Here is an 18637-nt window from a genome sequence, read left to right on the forward strand (position 1 = left end):
GATGTCTCAGACCTAAACTGACCGTGTCCCTTCATAGGGTGTCTCAGACCTAAACTGACCTTGTCCCTTCATAGGGTGTCTCAGACCTAAACTGACCTTGTCCCTTCATAGGGTGTCTCAGACCTAAACTGACCTTGTCCCTTCATAGGATGTCTCAGACCTAAACTGACCGTGTCCCTTCATAGGGTGTCTCAGACCTAAACTGACCTTGTCCCTTCATAGGATGTCTCAGACCTAAACTGACCTTGTGTGTCTCAGCCTGAAGTATGACAATTGGTTATTTTTTCAGCACTGTGTAGTGTTGGTCCCATGTATCATGAGCTGAAATTAAAGATCCAAGAAATGTTCCAAATGCACAAAAAATGTATTTCTCAACAACAGAAAAATCACGTTTGTTTACCCCATGCTAGTGAGCGTTTCTCCTTTGCCAAGATAATCGATCCACCTGACAGGTGTGTCATATCAAGAAGCTGATTAAACCGCATGATCATTACACAAGTGCACAGTTTGCTGGGGACAATAATAAAAGGCCACTGAAGTGTGCAGTTTTGTCACACACAAGTTTATAGGGGAGTGTTCAATTGGCATGCTGACTGCAGGATTGTCCACCAGAGCTTTTTCCAGCGAATTGAATGTTAATTTCTCTACCATGAGGCGAGATACTGCCGCCATCACCTCATGCTTCACCATGATAATACACTGCCTCATGTCGTAAGGATCTGTACACAATTCTTGGAAGCTGAAAATGTCCCAGTTCTTCCATGGCCTGCATACGCACCAGACATGTCACCCGTTGAGCATGTTTGGGATGCTCTGGATCGACGTGCATGACTGCGTGTTCCAGTTCCCGCTATTATCCAGCAACTTTGCACAGCCATTGAAGAGTGGGACAACATTCTACAGATCACAATCACCTGCCTGATCAACTCTATGAGAAAGACGTGATGCGTTGCATGAGACAAATGGTGGTCACACCAGATACTGACTGGTTTTCTGATCCACACCCTTAACTTAAGGTATCTGCGACCATCAGATTCGTGTCTGTATTCCCAGTCATGTGAAATCCATAGATTAGGGCCAAATTAATTTATTTAATTTGACTGATTTCCCTATGAACTGTAACTCAGTAAAACCTTTTGAAATGGTTGCATGTTGTGTTTATATTTTTGTTCAGTATACTTTCTAGATCCATTTCAAATGGGGCCTACCCTAGCTTCCTGGAATAAATTACAGATAACTGACAAAAATCAACAAAACATCAGGTGTCTTGCTATGGCGTTGGGCCACCACAGCTTCAATGCACCTTGGCATTAGATTCTACAGGTGTCTGGAACTCTTGGAGGGATGCAGACACCATTCTTCTCCAACCAATTCAATCATTTGGTGTTTTGTTGATGGTGGTGAAAAACGCGGTCTCATGCACCGCTCCAGAATCTCCCAGAAGTGTTTGACTGGGTTGAGTTCTGGAGACTGAGATAAACACCCTTTAAACCCCCTATGCTCCTTCGAGACCCCTCTTTCAAAGTGGTACACTGGGCATTTTTAAACATGACCCTAAGCATGATGGGATGTTAATTCCTTAAATAACTCAGGAACCATACCTATGTGGAGCCACCTGCTTTCAATATACGTTGTAGCCCTCGTTTACGCAAATGTTTAATTTATTTGGGCAGTTACATGTACCTCTTGTGACCTACATTTGCAGGCGCACTAACGATGTAATAACCAGACCTATTTTATGGGAAGTAGGCATTAAACAGTTCACACATCCTCAATCTAATGGTTTTTGATGCTGAAACTGGTTGATGGGGATGTGAGCTTCTCGCTCCAGAAATGCATTTTGGGTAATCTCAGTGGTTCGCGTGCGGGGGGGTGTTCAAGCGCTCGGCTTCTGCTAGTAAATAAACACACACACGCCTAATTTATCAGTTTAATAACACAATCAGACTTGGCAGTTAGCGAACAACCGTATTCTGTCTCGTGCTGTGAGCTAATAGCTAACACATTCTTAAACACGTCGCCGGCAACCCAGATCTGTTGACAATCGGAAAGGATTAGATTTGATCCATCATCTAACGAGAAGGAAACCGGGTAGAGTAGAGCTGGAAAATGGAAAAGCAGTTGTTTGGAGGAGTCGCCGGTGGAGATAGCACTGCGCAGCCGGGAGTACCGAATCGAAACAAGCCTCGGACATTGGCCACCTCTGGGTCGAAACAGGATAGCGTGGAGACATTGGACAGGTGATAGGTTATTTTGGTATCGGTACACAACTGTTACAATGTTAGGCTCATTTACACTGGGCAGTGTCGTGCATAGAAGAGCGAATGTCTCTTTCGTAGGCTGCAGCCTAGACAATTGTTTACCATATGTTGTTACAAAACCGTTACAATGTTGTGCTATTTGTGCTTTTTCTGATGGGCGATGTCGTTGTCTGCATGCATTTGGGGGACTTGTTTGACATATGTTGTTGGTGTAATTTTCAACGAGAACGCGACAGTTGTAATGTTTGCTTTTCAAAGTGCTGCACTGCTCTGCAACATGCATTCGATTATTGTCCCGTGAAACAAAGCAGTACATGAACCTCTAGTCGCCGACTGTGTCTCGTGTATTTCAGCGCCTCCAGATGGACGCAGGGATCCGTGCCAAGCGAACACGCCTCAGTTATACAGCCGAGTCTTTGCCAGCAGGACTCGGCCTAACCGCGACCTGTTTCAGCCCAGAATGTTGCACACAGGCTTACTTATTGTGACGCAACTACTGCGTCTGACTGTCTATGGTATCTCTCCCATAGGCTAAGGATTTACAGTTGACAGTTATATCGCTATCGTTAGGGGCTTTACTGGCATGGGGAACATATGTTTGTTTACATTGCCAAAGCAAGTGAACTAGCTAGATAATAAACAACATTGAAATAATAATTCATTTAAAAGTAAACCGACAAAAGTTCCAAAATAATAAAGACATTTCAAATGTCATATGTCTATAAACCAGTGTTCTAACAATGTGCAAATAGTTAAACTACAAAAGGGAACATAAATACATTTGGGTTGTGTTTACAATGGTGTTATTCACTGGTTACCCTTTTCTTGTGGCAACAGGTCACACATCTTGCTGTTGTGATTGCACACTGTGGAATTTCACCCAATCGATAGGGGAGTTTATCAAAATTGGATTTGTTTTCAAATTCTTTGTGGATCTGTGTAATATGAGGGAAATATGGTCATGCATTTGGCAGGAGGTTAGGAAGTGCAGCTCAGTTTCCACCTCATTTTGTGGGCAGTGAGCACATAGCCTGTCTTCTCTTGAGAGCCATGTCTGCCTACGGCAGCCTTTCTCAATAGCAAGGCTATGCTCACTGAGTCTGTGCATGGTCAAAGATTTCCTTCATTTTGGGTCAGTCGGTGGTTATTCTGCCACTGTGTACTCACTATGTAGGACCAAATAGCATTCTAGTTTGCTCTGTTTTGTTGTTAATTCTTTCCAATGTGTCAAGTAATTATTATCTTTTAGTTTTCTCTTGATTTGGTTGGGTCTCTCTCTCCCTTGATCCCTCTGTCCCCCTCTCCCTCCCTGTCTGTCTGTCTGTCTGTCATCATATGTGTACCCTCAACCTTCTTTTGCACTCTGTCCCCCTCTCCCTCATGTCTCTCTTCCTCCTTCTCACTTTCTGTATATCCCCCGTCTCCCACCTCCCTCCCGCGTCTCCCACCTCCCTCCCGCGTCTCTCACCTCCCTCCCCCGGCTCCTCCTCCCTCTCCCGGCTCCTCCTCCGATCCCTCCTCCCTCCCCCGGCTCCTCCCCCGATCCCTCCTCCCTCTCCCGGCTCCTCCTCTGGCTCCTCCTCCCTCCCCCGGCCCCTCTCCCGGCTCCTCCTCCCTCTCCCGGCTCCTCCTCCCTCTCCCGGCTCCTCCCCCGGCTCCTCCTCCCTCCCTCTCCCGGCTCCTCCTCCCTCTCCCGGCTCCTCCTCCCTCCCCCGGCTCCTCCTTCCTCCCCCGGCTCCTCCTTCCTCCTCCAGTCCTACAGGTTCTCATGTAGAATGGTGTAAGCAGCTGATAGCAGCCACCATCTCCTGCCAGATATCATCTGTACCCGCTGACACTGCATCCGGAGACTGCAAGGTGGGACACACACACACAGGCATACAATAACAGGCCATCATACAGTTGTGTTTTCTGACTGACAGGATTGGAGGAGGACTGATCTCCCAAGGGTGAGGTTAATTAACCACAGCTGCATCAGTGTCTGTGTGTGGCCTATACACTTCAAGTAGCTGTGTAGAGCGGGATTTGTGTCATAGTCTACGTCAACTGACTCAGTCAGGCCAGTCATTCTTCTTCTATGTCAACTGACTCAGTCATGCCAGTCATTCTTCTTCTATGTCAACTGACTCAGTCATGCCAGTCATTCTTCTTCTATGTCAACTGACTCAGTCATGCCCGTCATTCTCCTTCTATGTCAACTGACTCAGTCATGCCAGTCATTCTTCTTCTATGTCAACTGACTCAGTCATGCCCGTCATTCTCCTTCTATGTCAACTGACTCAGTCATGCCAGTCATTCTTCTTCTATGTCAACTGACTCAGCCATGCCAGTCATTCTTCTTCTATGTCAACTGACTCAGTCATGCCAGTCATTCTTCTTCTATGTCAACTGACTCAGTCATGCCAGTCATTCTTCTTCTATGTCAACTGACTCAGTCATGCCCGTCATTCTCCTTCTATGTCAACTGACTCAGTCATGCCAGTCATTCTTCTTCTATGTCAACTGACTCAGTCATGCCCGTCATTCTCCTTCTATGTCAACTGACTCAGTCATGCCAGTCATTCTTCTTCTATGTCAACTGACTCAGTCATGCCAGTCATTCTTCTTCTATGTCAACTGACTCAGTCATACCCGTCATTCTTCTTCTATGTCAACTGACTCAGTATTTTGCTTCCAGTCCAGTCTACAGCAGTGTTTCCCCAACTCTGTCCAGGGCCCCGCCTGGGAGCACATTTTGTTTTTTTGCCCCAGCACTACACAGCTGATTCAAATGATCAAAGCTTGATGATGAGTTGGTTATTTGAATCAGCTGTGTAGTGCTGGGGGGAAACCCAGATGGACCAAGTTTAGGAAACCCTGGTCCAAAGCATTGTTTTACAGAGGTTTATAGATTTGTATTCACTGTGTCAGTGCTTCTCTCACCACCTGTTGCAGCTTTGCCTCCTGGTGATGTTAGTGTCCACTAGGTGTGTGTGTGTGTGTGTGTGTGTGTGTGTGTGTGTGTGTGTGTGTGTTGTGTGTTGTCTGTAACCCACAGGTGTCCAAGCGGTTTGTTCTGAGTGTGAGATTTAAAGACTGTTACTGCTTCCACCTGCCAAAGTCCATTAGTATTAAAATGGGTTTATCTTACTACTTGACAACCTGTCAAGGAGCGTGTGAATACAGAGCTGTGTAGAAAACCGTTTTTCCTATGTTTCCTTCTATGGCTGTCTCAAGCTTTCAGCTAATTCTTTGTGTTTTGTAGTTTGTAGGAGCTGCTGTTTTGACTCTCCAGATACTCTGGTCTACAGACTTCAGGGTGTTACTGTAGCCTGTCTGCGACGTTGTGTAGCTTCGCTCCCTTCTGCTCTCCCTTCTGCTCTCCCTTCTTCACTTCCTGTTAGAACTCCACTGATTCTAACTATTCAAATTTTTCTACAAAGTTCCGTCGCCCACACACGCCTCATATCCTGTCTCTGTTGAGGAGACATGACCTTTTGGGCCTCAAAGACCCTTTCATCAACTCTTCTGCCTTTTCTGCATTCTCGCTCTCTCTCTCTCGTTCTCCCTCTCTCGCGCTCAAATTCTCTCTCCTTATTCTCTTGTTCTCTTTCCTCCTTCACACTCAAGATAACTTGCAACTGTAACAGAAGTAACTCTTCCTATTGCCCTCTGCTTCCACGGTTACCATGCCTCTCCCTGGTTAAGGACTCTATGGAAGGGGGACATATTTACCAGGGCAACAGTGACTCTGAGCTTCCTGATAATGCTTTGGCAAGTCTCTCTCTTTTATCCCTCCATCCCTCTCGCCTAACCCTTATGATATTTTATCTAGAGAGACTTGGTCATGCGCGCAAACATTTTACGTATGGGTGGCCCGAGCAGGAATCAAACCCACGATTCGCGCTTGAGCCACATAGGGCCTTATGCCGCCTCTGTTCCTTCTCCCTTGTCTATAGCTCTGTCAATCTCTCTATCTCCTTTCCCCATCGCTTTGATCCCTCTCTTCCACTTACCCCCTTCGTCTCCCAGTGTCTACCCCTCTCTTTGGCGTTCACCTCTGTTAGCTGTAGGTCTGTGACAGTGAGAAATGGTTCTGCTTAGGACCCGAGGTTCTGTTTAAAAAGTTCTAGATCTGTTCCTTACTGTGGTTCTATGTTCTAGCCTCCAAGAGACGGAACCAAGCAGGTCCAGACGGATGAGGTTCCACTGGTACCCGGAGAGACCATCAAGGCTGTGGGTTAGTAGCACTACGGTCTCTGTCTTCAGTCCCTCTCGGTCTCTCGCTCTCTGTCTCCCTCTCTAGAATCCATCCACTACTATTCTCTATGTCACCCCCCCCTCTTCTCTCTCTCTCGATCTCCCTCTCTAGAATCCATCCACTACTTTTCAGTGTACCCCCTCTCTCTCTGTCTCCCTCTCTAGAATCCATCCACTACTTTTCAGTGTACTCCCCCTCTCTCTCTGTCTCCCTCTCTAGAATCCATCCACTACTTTTCAGTGTACCCCCTCTCTCTCTCTCTCTCTGTCTCCCTCTCTAGAATCCATCCACTACTTTTCAGTGTACCCACCCCCTCTCTCTGTCTCCCTCTCTAGAATCCATCCACTACTTTTCAGTGTACCCCCCCTTCTCTCTGTCTCCCTCTCTAGAATCCATCCACTACTTTTCAGTATACCCCCCCCCTCCCTCTCTAGAATCCATCCACTACTTTTCAGTGTACCCCCCCCCCCCTCTCTCTCTGTCTCCCTCTCTAGAATCCATCCACTACTTTTCAGTGTACCCTCTCTCTCCCTCTCTAGAATCCATCCACTACTTTTCAGTGTACCCTCTCTCTCTCTCTCTCCCTCTCTAGAATCCATCCACTACTTTTCAGTGTACCCCCCCTCTCTCTGTCTCCCTCTCTAGAATCCATCCACTACTTTCAGTGTACCCCCTCTCTCTCTGTCTCCCTCTCTAGAATCCATCCACTACTCTTCAGTGTACCCCCCCCCCTCTCTCTCGGTCTCCCTCTCTAGAATCCATCCACTACTTTTCAGTGTACCCCCCCTTCTCTCTGTCTCCCTCTCTAGAATCCATCCACTACTTTTCAGTATACCCCCCCCTCCCTCTCTAGAATCCATCCACTACTTTTCAGTGTACCCCCCCCTCTCTCTCTGTCTCCCTCTCTAGAATCCATCCACTACTTTTCAGTGTACCCCCCCTCTCTCTCTGTCTCCCTCTCTAGAATCCATCCACTACTTTTCAGTGTACCCTCTCTCTCCCTCTCTAGAATCCATCCACTACTTTTCAGTGTACCCTCTCTCTCTCTCTCTCCCTCTCTAGAATCCATCCACTACTTTTCAGTGTACCCCCCCTCTCTCTGTCTCCCTCTCTAGAATCCATCCACTACTTTCAGTGTACCCCCTCTCTCTCTGTCTCCCTCTCTAGAATCCATCCACTACTCTTCAGTGTACCCCCCCCCCCCCTCTCTCTCGGTCTCCCTCTCTAGAATCCATCCACTACTTTTCAGTGTACCCCCCCTCTCTAGAATCCATCCACTACTATTCAGTGTACGCCCTCTCTCTCTGTCTCCCTCTCTAGAATCCATCCACTACTTTTCAGTGTACCCTCTCTCTCTTTCTCTCTCTCTCTCTGTCTCCCTCTCTAGAATCCATCCACTACTTTTCAGTGTACCCCCCTCTCTCTCTCTCTCCCTCTCTAGAATCCATCCACTACTTTTCAGTGTACACCCCCTCTCTCTCTGTCTCCCTCTCTAGAATCCATCCACTACTTTTCAGTGTACTCCCCCTCTCTCTCTCTGTCTCCCTCTCTAGACTCCATCCACTACTCTTCAGTGTACCCCCCCTCTCTAAAATCCATCCACTACTTTTCAGTGTACTCCCCCTCTCTCTCTCTGTCTCCCTCTCTAGAATCCATCCACTACTTTTCAGTGTACCCTCTCTCTCTTTCTCTCTCTCTCTCTCTCTGTCTCCCTCTCTAGAATCCATCCACTACTTCCAGTGTACCCCCTCTCTCTCTGTCTCCCTCTCTAGAATCCATCCACTACTCTTCAGTGTACCCCCCCCCCCCCCTCTCTCTCTCTCTCTCGGTCTCCCTCTCTAGAATCCATCCACTACTTTTCAGTGTACCCCCTCTCTCTCTGTCTCCCTCTCTAGAATCCATCCACTACTTTTCAGTGTACCCCCCTCTCTCTCTGTCTCCCTCTCTAGAATCCATCCACTACTTTTCAGTGTACCCTCTCTCTCTCTCTCCCTCTCTAGAATCCATCCACTACTTTTCAGTGTACCCCCTCTCTCTCTGTCTCCCTCTCTAGAATCCATCCACTACTTTTCAGTGTACCCTCTCTCTCTTTCTCTCTCTCTCTCTCTGTCTCCCTCTCTAGAATCCATCCACTACTTTTCAGTGTACCCCCCTCTCTCTCTGTCTCCCTCTCTAGAATCCATCCACTACTTTTCAGTGTACTCCCCCTCGCTCTCTCTCTCTGTCTCCCTCTCTAGAATCCATCCACTACTTTTTAGTGTACTCCCCCTCTCTCTCTCTGTCTCCTTCTCTAGAATCCATCCACTACTTTTCAGTGTACTCCCCCTCTCTCTCTCTGTCTCCCTCTCTAGAATCCATCCACTACTCTTCAGTGTACCCCCCCTCTCTAAAATCCATCCACTACTTTTCAGTGTACCCCCCCTCTCTCTCTGTCTCCCTCTCTAGAATCCATCCACCCACTTCAGTGTACCCTCTCTCTCTTTCTCTCTCTCTCTGTCTCCCTCTCTAGAATCCACCCACTACTTTTCAGTGTACCTCTCTCTCTGTCTCCCTCTCTAGAATCCATCCACTACTTGTCAGTGTACCAAACCCTCTCTCTGCCTCTCTAGAATCCATCCACTACTTTTCAGTGTACCCCCCCTCTCTCTGCCTCTCTAGAATCCATCCACTACTTTTCAGTGTACCCCCCCCCTCTCTCTCTCTCCCTCTATAATCCATCCACTACTTTTCAGTGTACTCCCCCTCGCTCTCTCTCTCTGTCTCCCTCTCTAGAATCCATCCACTACTTTTCAGTGTACTCCCCTTTCTTTCTCTCTCTCTCTCTCCCTCTAGAATCCATCCACTACTTTTCAGTGTACTCCCCTCTCTCTCTCTCTCTCTCTCTCTCTCTCTCTAGAATCCATCCATCCTCTCTCTGTCCAGATCTTTGTCTCCATTTGACTTATTTACCCATTTTCTGTCCTTTTCTGTTTTTCTTTCTTCATCATTCTTCACCACGAGAGCAGCTGTAGTTGTTGACATGTTTTACACTTTCCTAGTTTGTTTCACGTGAAGAGCGACATCACTCAGTTTCCTCCCACTGAACCCTGTTTCAAGGCTGTTGTGTATTTGTTTGTTCCCTCAGCCAAGGATGTGATGTACATCTGCCCCTTCACGGGTTTGGTGACCGGAACCCTCACCAGCACCAACTATAAACTATACTTTATCAGCCTGGAGAGGGTAAGAGTATACACACACACACACACACAGACACAGACACAGACACACACACATACACACACACACACACATAGACACACACACACACACAGACAGACACACACACACACAGACACACACAGGCACACACAGACACATAGACAGACACACACACACACACATAGACACACACACACACACACATAGACACACACACACACACAGACCCTGTCCCATTTCCGTCTAATCCCCGTCCCATTCCTGTCTGATTCCCGTTCCCAGGATACTCCGTTCATCCTGGATGTGAACCTGGGAGCGATCAGCCGTCTGGAGACCATCAGTGTTCAGAGTCATGGAGAGAACACAAGGGGCATGGAGATAGTCTGTAAGGTGAACGTTAGATTGTACTCAAATAGATCATCTATAGCATCAGTATACATCAAGTTTTATGTTTGGGTTGTGCAAATTGTCCTGTCAGTTATCAATTTTTAATGAAACATCTCTCTCTCTCTCCTTCTCCATCAGGACATGCGTAGTCCCAGATTTGCCTATAAGGAGGATGCCAGCCAACCAGAGATAGTGGAGGTTCTGGCCAAACACGCCTTCCCCCTGTCAAACGACCTGGTGAGACCTATCAATCACTCTCCTAGCAGCCTGATAGGTGCAGAGATGTCACTCAAGCAGAATGGCGTGGGAGTTAAAGATCCCAGCAGCCTAATAGGTGCAGGGATGTGTCACTGAAAATGGGGCAGGCTCTTAATTAGAATTTATATATTGGTTTGTTCGGAAAACCATCACTCGAGGGGGATCATAACATGGGGTGGAGTCTTAGAATCCTTGCTGATTGATTGGTTGAAAGACCTGCCACTCACTCTCCCTGGCCTATCCCATTGCAGCCCCTGTTTGCCTTCCTGTATAAGGAGGAGTTTCCTGTGGATGGGTGGAAGGTGTATGACCCCATGGCAGAGTACAAGAGACAGGTAACCATGGAAGTTTGTACTTTAGATTGTGAATATGCAGTGAATATTAGCTAATAGACATGTTCACTTAGATAAGGTAAAGTTGTAGTTTCACTCAAGACCAAAAGGTTTATATCAGTGAGATTAGCATGTGTCTAGATGCATTTAATCACTCATCTCCCACTAGTTCTGGATATTGGGCTAGTTCAGCAGGTGTGTAGAAAGCCTTACTCTGATTCATCCACACTCCCACAATCCTTTGAGGTTAATGTGCATTGATTCTTGAAGTCTTTGAAATGTTTCATGTAAGACTAGTTTATATGAACTGTTCTTCAGTACATTTAGCAGTGTTCCTGTTCCTGTCCCCCCCCAGGGTCTCCCCAACGAGAGTTGGACCATCAGCAAGATGAACAGTAGTTATGAGGTGTGTGACACCTACCCTGCCCTGGTCGTCATCCCCACCAGCATCAAGGACGACCACCTCAAAGGAGTGGTAGCCTTTAGGGCCAGGCATCGCATACCGGTATGCATCTCTCTCTCTCTGGGAAAATGACAGTGAAAGTTGCCTCCAAAGTTACCAGGTTAAATCAGTGAGGATGGTACTTAAACCCCCCTAGGTGTTATCGTGGATCCACCCGGAGAGCCAGGCCACTATAGTCCGTAGCAGTCAGCCTTTAGTGGGCCCCTCTGACCGGCGTTGTAAGGAGGACGAGAGATACCTCCAGACCATCATGGATGCCAACGCTCAGTCTCACAAACTCACCATCTTTGACGCCCGACAGAGCAGCGTGGCAGACAACAACAAGGTGTAGTTGTTAAATCAAGGAGCTCCATTGCTGTGTTAAACTGCTTCCACCCCTTCTCCTTATTCACTCTACTTATCTCCCTTCCTTCTACCCCTCCCACCTTCCTTTTACCCCTCCCTCCTTCCTTCCTTCTACCCCTCCCTCCTTCCTTCCTTCTACCCCTCCCTCCTTCCTTCCTTCTACCCCTCCCTCCTTCCTTCCTTCTACCCCTCCCTCCTTCCTTCCTTCTACCCCTCCCTCCTTCCTTCCTTCTACCCCTCCCTCCCTCCTTCCTTCTACCCCTCCCTCCTTCCTTCCTTCTACCCCCCCCTCCTTCCTTCCTTCGACCCCTCCCTCCTTCCTTCCTTCTACCCCTCCCTCCTTCCTTCTACCCCTCCTTCCTTCCTTCTACCCCTCCCTCCTTCCTTCTACCCCTCCTTCCTTCCTTCTACCCCTCCTCCCTTCCTTCTACCCCTCCTCCCTTCCTTCTACCCCTCCTCCCTTCCTTCTACCCCTCCCTCCTTCCTTCTACCCCTCCCTCCTTTCTTCTACCCCTCCCTCCTTCCTTCTACCCTTCCTTCCTTCTACCCCTCCTTCCTTCCTTCTACCCCTCCTTCCTTCCTTCTACCCCTCCCTCCTTTCTACCACCCCCTCCCTCCTTTCTACCACCCCCTCCCTCCTTCCACCCCTACCTCCTTTCTACCACCCCCTACCTCCTTCCTACCACCCCCTACCTCCTTCCTACCACCCCCTACCTCCTTCCTACCACCCCCTACCTCCTTCCTACCACCCCCTACCTCCTTCCTACCACCTCCTTCCTACCACCCCCTCCCTCCTTCCTACCACCCCTCCCTCGTTCCTTCCACCCCTCCACCTCCTTCCTACCACCCCTATCTCCTTTCTTCCTTTCACCCCCTCCCCTCTCCCAGGCTAAGGATGGTGGTTATGAGAGTGAGAGTTTCTATCCCAACGTAGAACTCAACTTCCTGGAGATCCCCAACATCCACGTGATGAGAGAGTCACTGAGGAAACTGAAGGAAGTGGTCTACCCTAGTATAGATGAGGCTCACTGGCACTCTGCAGTCGACCAGACACACTGGCTAGAGTACATACGGGTAAGGAGGACTCTCTGTCTTTTCTCTGAGTTTTGCTCTCTATTTTGTACACATACTATGATAATGGTGCCGGAGGGAATGGCTGACATTTTACAGGCTCTTAACCAACTGTGCTGTTTTTGTTTTTTTTGTGGGGGGGGGGTTCACATTGTTTGTAACTCATTTTGTACATAAAGTTGCTGCTACCGTCTCATGACTGGAAAGAGCTTCTGGACATCAGAACAGCGATTACTCACCTCGAACTGGACAAAGATTTTTTTCTTTAATGAGTCCGACGCCAAGGACATACTGCTTTGTCGAGACAAGGCCCAAATCCCCATCATCAGCGTGAAGAAAAGACCGAGAAGAAGGAGGAGGAGGGCGGGGTGCCTTGTAAGAATTTGTGGACGAGTAGGTAAACCACCACTACCCTCCGTATTATTGGCCAAGGTGAAATCATTGGAAAACAAACTGGACGATCTACGATTAAGACTATACTACCAACGGGACATTAAAAACTGTAATATCTTATGTTTCACCGAGACTTGGCTGAAAGACGACATGGATAATATAGAGCTGGCTGATTCTCCGTGTTTCGGCAGAACAGAGCAGCTACATCTGGTAAAGCGAGGTGCGGGGGTGTGTGCCTATTTGTCAATAACTGCTGGTGTGCGATGTCTAATATCAAATAAGTCTCGAGGTATTGCTCACCTGCAGTGGTGAAAAAGGATGGTAATTAACAGAAAATGACTCAAGTAAAAGTGAAGTTTCCCAGTAAAATACTAAGTTACCCAGTAAAAGTATCTGGTTTTAAATGTACTTAAGTACAGGGGTGGGAAAAGTACTCAAAACGTCATACTTGAGTAAAAGTACATGCTATACATTAAATTCCTTATATTAAGCCAACCAGACGGCACGATTTTCATATATTTAATTACGGGCACATTCCAACACTCAGACATCCTGTACAAACAAGTATTTGTGTTTCGTGAGTCTGCCAGATGAGGCAGTATGGATGACAAAGCATTATATTGATTAGCATTATATTGATTAGCATTATATTGGTGCCATAATTCTGTCCTGCTTTAGCATTATATTGATTAGCATTATATTGGTGCCATAATTCTGTTTTAGCATTCTAAATGTAACGAGTACTTTTAGATGTCAGGGAAAATGTATGCAGTTAAAAAGTACATTATTTTCTTTGGGAGTGAAGTGGAGTAAAAGTTGTCAAATATAAAGAGTAAAGTACAGACACCCCAAAAAACGACTTAAGTAGTACTTACAAGTACTTTACACCACTGCTTGCCTGAGGTAGAATACACACTATCTACCAAGAGAGTTCTCATCTATATTATTTGTAGCCATCTATTTACCACCACAACCCAATGCTGGCACTAAGACCCCACTCAACAAGCTGTATAGGGCCAGAAGCAAACAAGAAAATGCTCATCCAGAAGCAGCGCTCCTAGTGGCCGGGGACTTTAATACAGGAAAACTTAAATCCGTTTGACCTCATTTCTACCAGCATGTCAACTCCAGACCACCTTTACTCCACACCGAGACACATACATTTGGCAATGACCACAATTCTATCCTCCTGATTCCTGCTTATGCGCAAAAGTTAAAGTGGTGACTCGCTCAATATTGAAGTGGTCAGATGACGTGAATTCTACACTACAGGACTGTTTTGCTAGCACAGACTGGAATATGTTCGGGGATTCATCCAATAGCATTGAGGAGTATACCACCTCAGTCACCGGCTTCATCAATATATTTTGGGGGCTCCAGAGTGGCACATCGGTCTAAGGCACTGCATCTCAGTGCTAGAGGTGTCACTACAGACCCTGGTTTGTTTCCAGGCTGTATCACAGCCGGCCGTGATTGGGAGTCCCATAGGGAGGCGCACAATTGGCCCAGCGCGTTAGGGTTTGGCCGGGTTAGGCCTTTATTGTAAATAAGAATTTCTCCTTAAATGACTTGCCTAGTTAAATAAAAGTGCATCGACGACGTCATCCCCACAGTGACCGTACGTACATACCCCAACCAGAAGCCATGGATTACAGGCAACATCCGCACTGAGGGAAAGGCTAGAGCTTATAAGAAATCCCGCTATGCCTTCAGACGAACCATCAAACAGGCCAAGCGTCAATACAGGACTGAAATTAAATCCTACTATGCCGCCTCTGATGCTTGTTGGATATGTCAGGGCTTGAAAACTATTAGGGACTACAAAGGGAAACCCAGCCGTGAGCCATCATAGTGCCTGTGCCCACATTCTTAAAATAAAGTGGTGATCCTAACTGACCTAAAACAGAGCATTTTTACTAGGATCAAATGTCAGGAATTGTGAAAAACTGAGTTTAAATGTATTTGACTAAGGTGATTGTAAACTAGGCAGTGTCAGAGGAAGGCCCAAACAATTGTCAGACTCCAAACACCCAAGTCACAGCACAGCAAGCGGTACCAAAGCACCAATTCTAGGACCAAAAGGCTTCTTAACAGCTTCCCATAAGACTGCTGAACAATTAATCAAATGGCCACCCAGACTATTTATATTTTGACCCCCCCCCCCCCCCCCAATTTACACTAGTTGCTGTTTATTATCTATGCATACCACCGGTACCCCTTGTATATAGCCTTGTTATTGTTATGTAATTTTCTTGTTACTTTTAGATTTTACAACGTTTTGTTTTACTTTTAGTTTATTTAGTAAATATTTTCTTAACTCTATTTCTTGAACTGCGTTGTTGGTTAAGAGCTTGTCAGTAAGCATTTCACGGATAGGTCAACACCTGTTGTGTTCTGCGCATGTGACAAATAAGATTTGATTTGACACACACACATGTATACACAAGGGGGTGGTTCATAGATCAGGCTTACTGTCACTAAATGTCCCCCTAGCTGCTCCTGGCGGGCGCCGTGCGTATAGCTGACAAGCTGGAGTCTGGTAAGACCTCTGTGATGGTCCACTGTAGTGATGGGTGGGACCGGACGGCCCAGCTCACCTCTCTGGCCATGCTGATGCTGGACAGCCACTACCGCACCCTGAGAGGATTCCAGGTGGGTAGGAGGGATGGATAAAGGGAGGGGGGAGAGAGAAGGGGTAAAGGCTGTCTGGACAATTGTCACAGTGGCAGCTTGGAACATTCTATAGTCGTCTGACATCAAAATTGTCCTTGTCATTTTGAAAAGTATAAACACAAAAACGACATCAACAGCCTGGTGGTCCAAAGGGCATACCTGCTGTATTTTAACACAAATAAACTGTTTTCTAATTATTTTAGTTTGTCAATCTAGCACCCAAAATCAACGGTTTAAACAATGTGTTGGTTAGTTTCTAGTTTGTCAGCTAGCTAATACTGCTCAGAGCCTAGCTGACAACATCTTAACTTCAGCTACTTTTAATTCATTATTACAAGAAGAAAGATCTCAAGATCACTATAACTTGTGCAGTGCCTTGTTGGTGAGGGAGGTTTCTGTGGTCAGTTCTGTAAAGTATAAGAGCTGTGTCTCCTCAGGTGCTGTTGGAGAAGGAATGGATCAGCTTCGGACACAAGTTTGCTGCGGTGAGGATTGTGTGTTTTTATATGGTTTCCTGCGGGTTTTTATACAGGTGTGTGAGGGGCTCTTTGTGTAATAACCTGTGTTTTTCAGCGTGTGGGTCATGGGGATGAGAACCATGCCAACTCGGAGAGATCGCCTCTCTTTATCCAGTTTATAGACTGTGTCTGGCAGATGAACAGACAGGTGAGTGTCAACTGTCACACACAAAGTACATGCATGTACACACATCTGATGAGTTTTCCCTGCTACACACAAACAAATTATACTTTTTTCTTTCTGTCTATTTGTTCCTAGTTCCCTGCAGCGTTTGAGTTTAATGAGTTGTTCCTGATAACCATTCTGGACCACCTCTATAGTTGTCTATTTGGTACATTCCTCTACGACAGCGAACAGGAAAGAGTAGCCAAGGTACGGACCATTTCTTTGCTGACGGGGGTGGGAGGTTGGGTCACCTAGTCACAATGAATGAAGTTCTCATCTGGTCTCTTACTGAATATAATGTTTACTTACCCTACATTATTCATCTCATATGTATACATATATACTGTACTCTATATCATCTACTGCATCTTTATGTAATACATGTATCACTAGCCACTTTAAACTATGCCACTTTGTTTACATACTCATCTCATATGTATATACTGTACTCGATACCATCTACTGCATCTTGCCTATGCCGCTCTGTACCATCACTCATTCATATATCTTTATGTACATATTCTTTATCCCTTTACACTTGTGTGTATAAGGTAGTAGTTTTGGAATTGTTAATTAGATTACTCGTTGGTTATTACTGCATTGTCGGAACTAGAAGCACAAGCATTTCGCTACACTCGCATTAACATCTGCTAACCATGTGTATTTGATTTGATTTAAAGCCATGTGTGGAATGTTGATTAAATTGTCTCTCTTTCTCTCCTCCTCAACAGGAAGTCCAGACCAAGACAGTCTCTCTGTGGTCCTATATCAACAGTCAACCAGAGGACTTCACCAACCCGTTCTATGTGGACTATGAGCACCAGGTCTTGTACCCTTTAGCTAGCGTCAGACACCTGGAGCTGTGGACTGGGTACTATGTACGATGGAACCCCCGTATGAGGCCGCAGGTAGGGGTGGGTGTTGTGAAGGAAGACAGACCTGACTGTGTGTTGCTTTACGGCTTGTTCTGCACGTGTGCGTCTATCTGCATGTGTATCCGTACATGTTTCTAACTCTGCATCTCTCTCATCAGATGCCGGTGCACCAGAACCTGAAGGAGCTGTTGTTCCTGAGAGCAGAGTTACAGAGGAAGGTAGACGAGTTGGAGAGGGAAGCATCTTCATCACGCGGCTCTCTCTCGTCTTCATCAGAACACACATCATCACCCTCACACAGCGGGGGCACGCCCCTACACACCATTGTTTAATACAGTACACACATACCGTTGTCTAACACACACACTCACCTGAATGCAGTCCCCAACACAGAACTGAACACACACCTGAATGCAGTCCCCAACACAGAACTGAACACACACCTGAATGCAGTCCCCAACACAGAACTGAACACACACCTGAATGCAGTCCCCAACACAGAACTGAACACACACCTGAATGCAGTCCCCAACACAGAACTGAACACACACCTGAATGCAGTCCCCAACACAGAACTGAACACACACCTGAATGCAGTCCCCAACACAGAACTGAACACACACCTGAATGCAGTCCCCAACACAGAACTGAACACACACCTGAATGCAGTCCCCAACACAGAACACACACTGAATGCACACACCTGAACACACACCTGAATGCAGTCCCCAACACAGAACTGAACACACACCTGAATGCAGTCCCCAACACAGAACTGAACACACACCTGAATGCAGTCCCCAACACAGAACTGAACACACACCTGAATGCAGTCCCCAACACAGAACTGAACACCTGAATGCAGTCCCCAACACAGAACTGAACACACACCTGAATGCAGTCCCCAACACAGAACTGAACACACACCTGAATGCAGTCCCCAACACAGAACTGAACACACACCTGAATGCAGTCCCCAACACAGAACACACACCTGAATGCACACACAGAACTGAACACACACCTGAATGCAGTCCCCAACACAGAACTGAACACACACCTGAATGCAGTCCCCAACACAGAACTGAACACCCCAAGTCCCCACTGAACACACACCTGAATGCAGTCCCCAACACAGAACTGAACACACACCTGAATGCAGTCCCCAACACAGAACTGAACACACACCTGAATGCAGTCCCCAACACACACACCTGAATGCAGTCCCCAACACAGAACTGAACACACACCTGAATGCAGTCCCCAACACAGAACTGAACACACACCTGAATGCAGTCCCCAACACAGAACTGAACACACACCTGAATGCAGTCCCCAACACACACCTGAATGCAGTCCCCAACACAGAACTGAACACACACCTGAATGCAGTCCCCAACACACACCTGAATGCAGTCCCCAACACAGAACTGAATGCAGTCCCCAACACACACCTG

The 18637-nt window shown here is 46.9% G+C and overlaps 1 protein-coding gene across 2 annotated transcripts; it reads left to right on the forward strand.

Moving 5' to 3' along the window:
- The first annotated feature begins 1916 nt into the window (after positions 1–1916).
- On the forward strand, positions 1917–17611 carry LOC139415900 (phosphatidylinositol-3-phosphate phosphatase MTMR1-like). Of its 2 annotated transcripts, XM_071164055.1 has the most exons (16): positions 1917–2240; positions 4016–4118; positions 6405–6480; positions 9626–9720; positions 9982–10089; positions 10225–10323; positions 10596–10679; positions 11032–11181; positions 11276–11464; positions 12373–12558; positions 15442–15600; positions 16059–16106; positions 16195–16287; positions 16399–16512; positions 17037–17213; positions 17339–17611. In XM_071164055.1, exons 1-16 carry the CDS (start codon positions 2110–2112, stop codon positions 17510–17512), a joined length of 1986 nt encoding a protein of 661 aa, XP_071020156.1. In that variant the 5' UTR covers positions 1917–2109; the 3' UTR covers positions 17513–17611. The 2 variants fall into 2 exon arrangements, with proteins under 2 accessions (XP_071020156.1, XP_071020157.1); XM_071164056.1 differs by lacking the exon at positions 4016–4118 and having other exon boundaries at positions 2173–2240.
- Positions 17612–18637: the final 1026 nt, after the last annotated feature.

Source organism: Oncorhynchus clarkii, chromosome 9, assembly GCF_045791955.1.
Source record: "Oncorhynchus clarkii lewisi isolate Uvic-CL-2024 chromosome 9, UVic_Ocla_1.0, whole genome shotgun sequence".
In the NCBI taxonomy this organism is placed as follows: domain Eukaryota; kingdom Metazoa; phylum Chordata; class Actinopteri; order Salmoniformes; family Salmonidae; genus Oncorhynchus; species Oncorhynchus clarkii.

Coding starts and splice junctions, on each gene's coding strand:
- LOC139415900 (XM_071164055.1), top strand. CDS start 2,110: ATGGAAAAGCAGTTGTTTGGAGGAGTCGCCGGTGGAGATAGCACTGCG. Junction 15,601..16,058: donor GCACCCTGAGAGGATTCCAG/GTGGGTAGGAGG, acceptor GTGTCTCCTCAG/GTGCTGTTGGAGAAGGAATG. Junction 16,107..16,194: donor TCGGACACAAGTTTGCTGCG/GTGAGGATTGTG, acceptor TGTGTTTTTCAG/CGTGTGGGTCATGGGGATGA.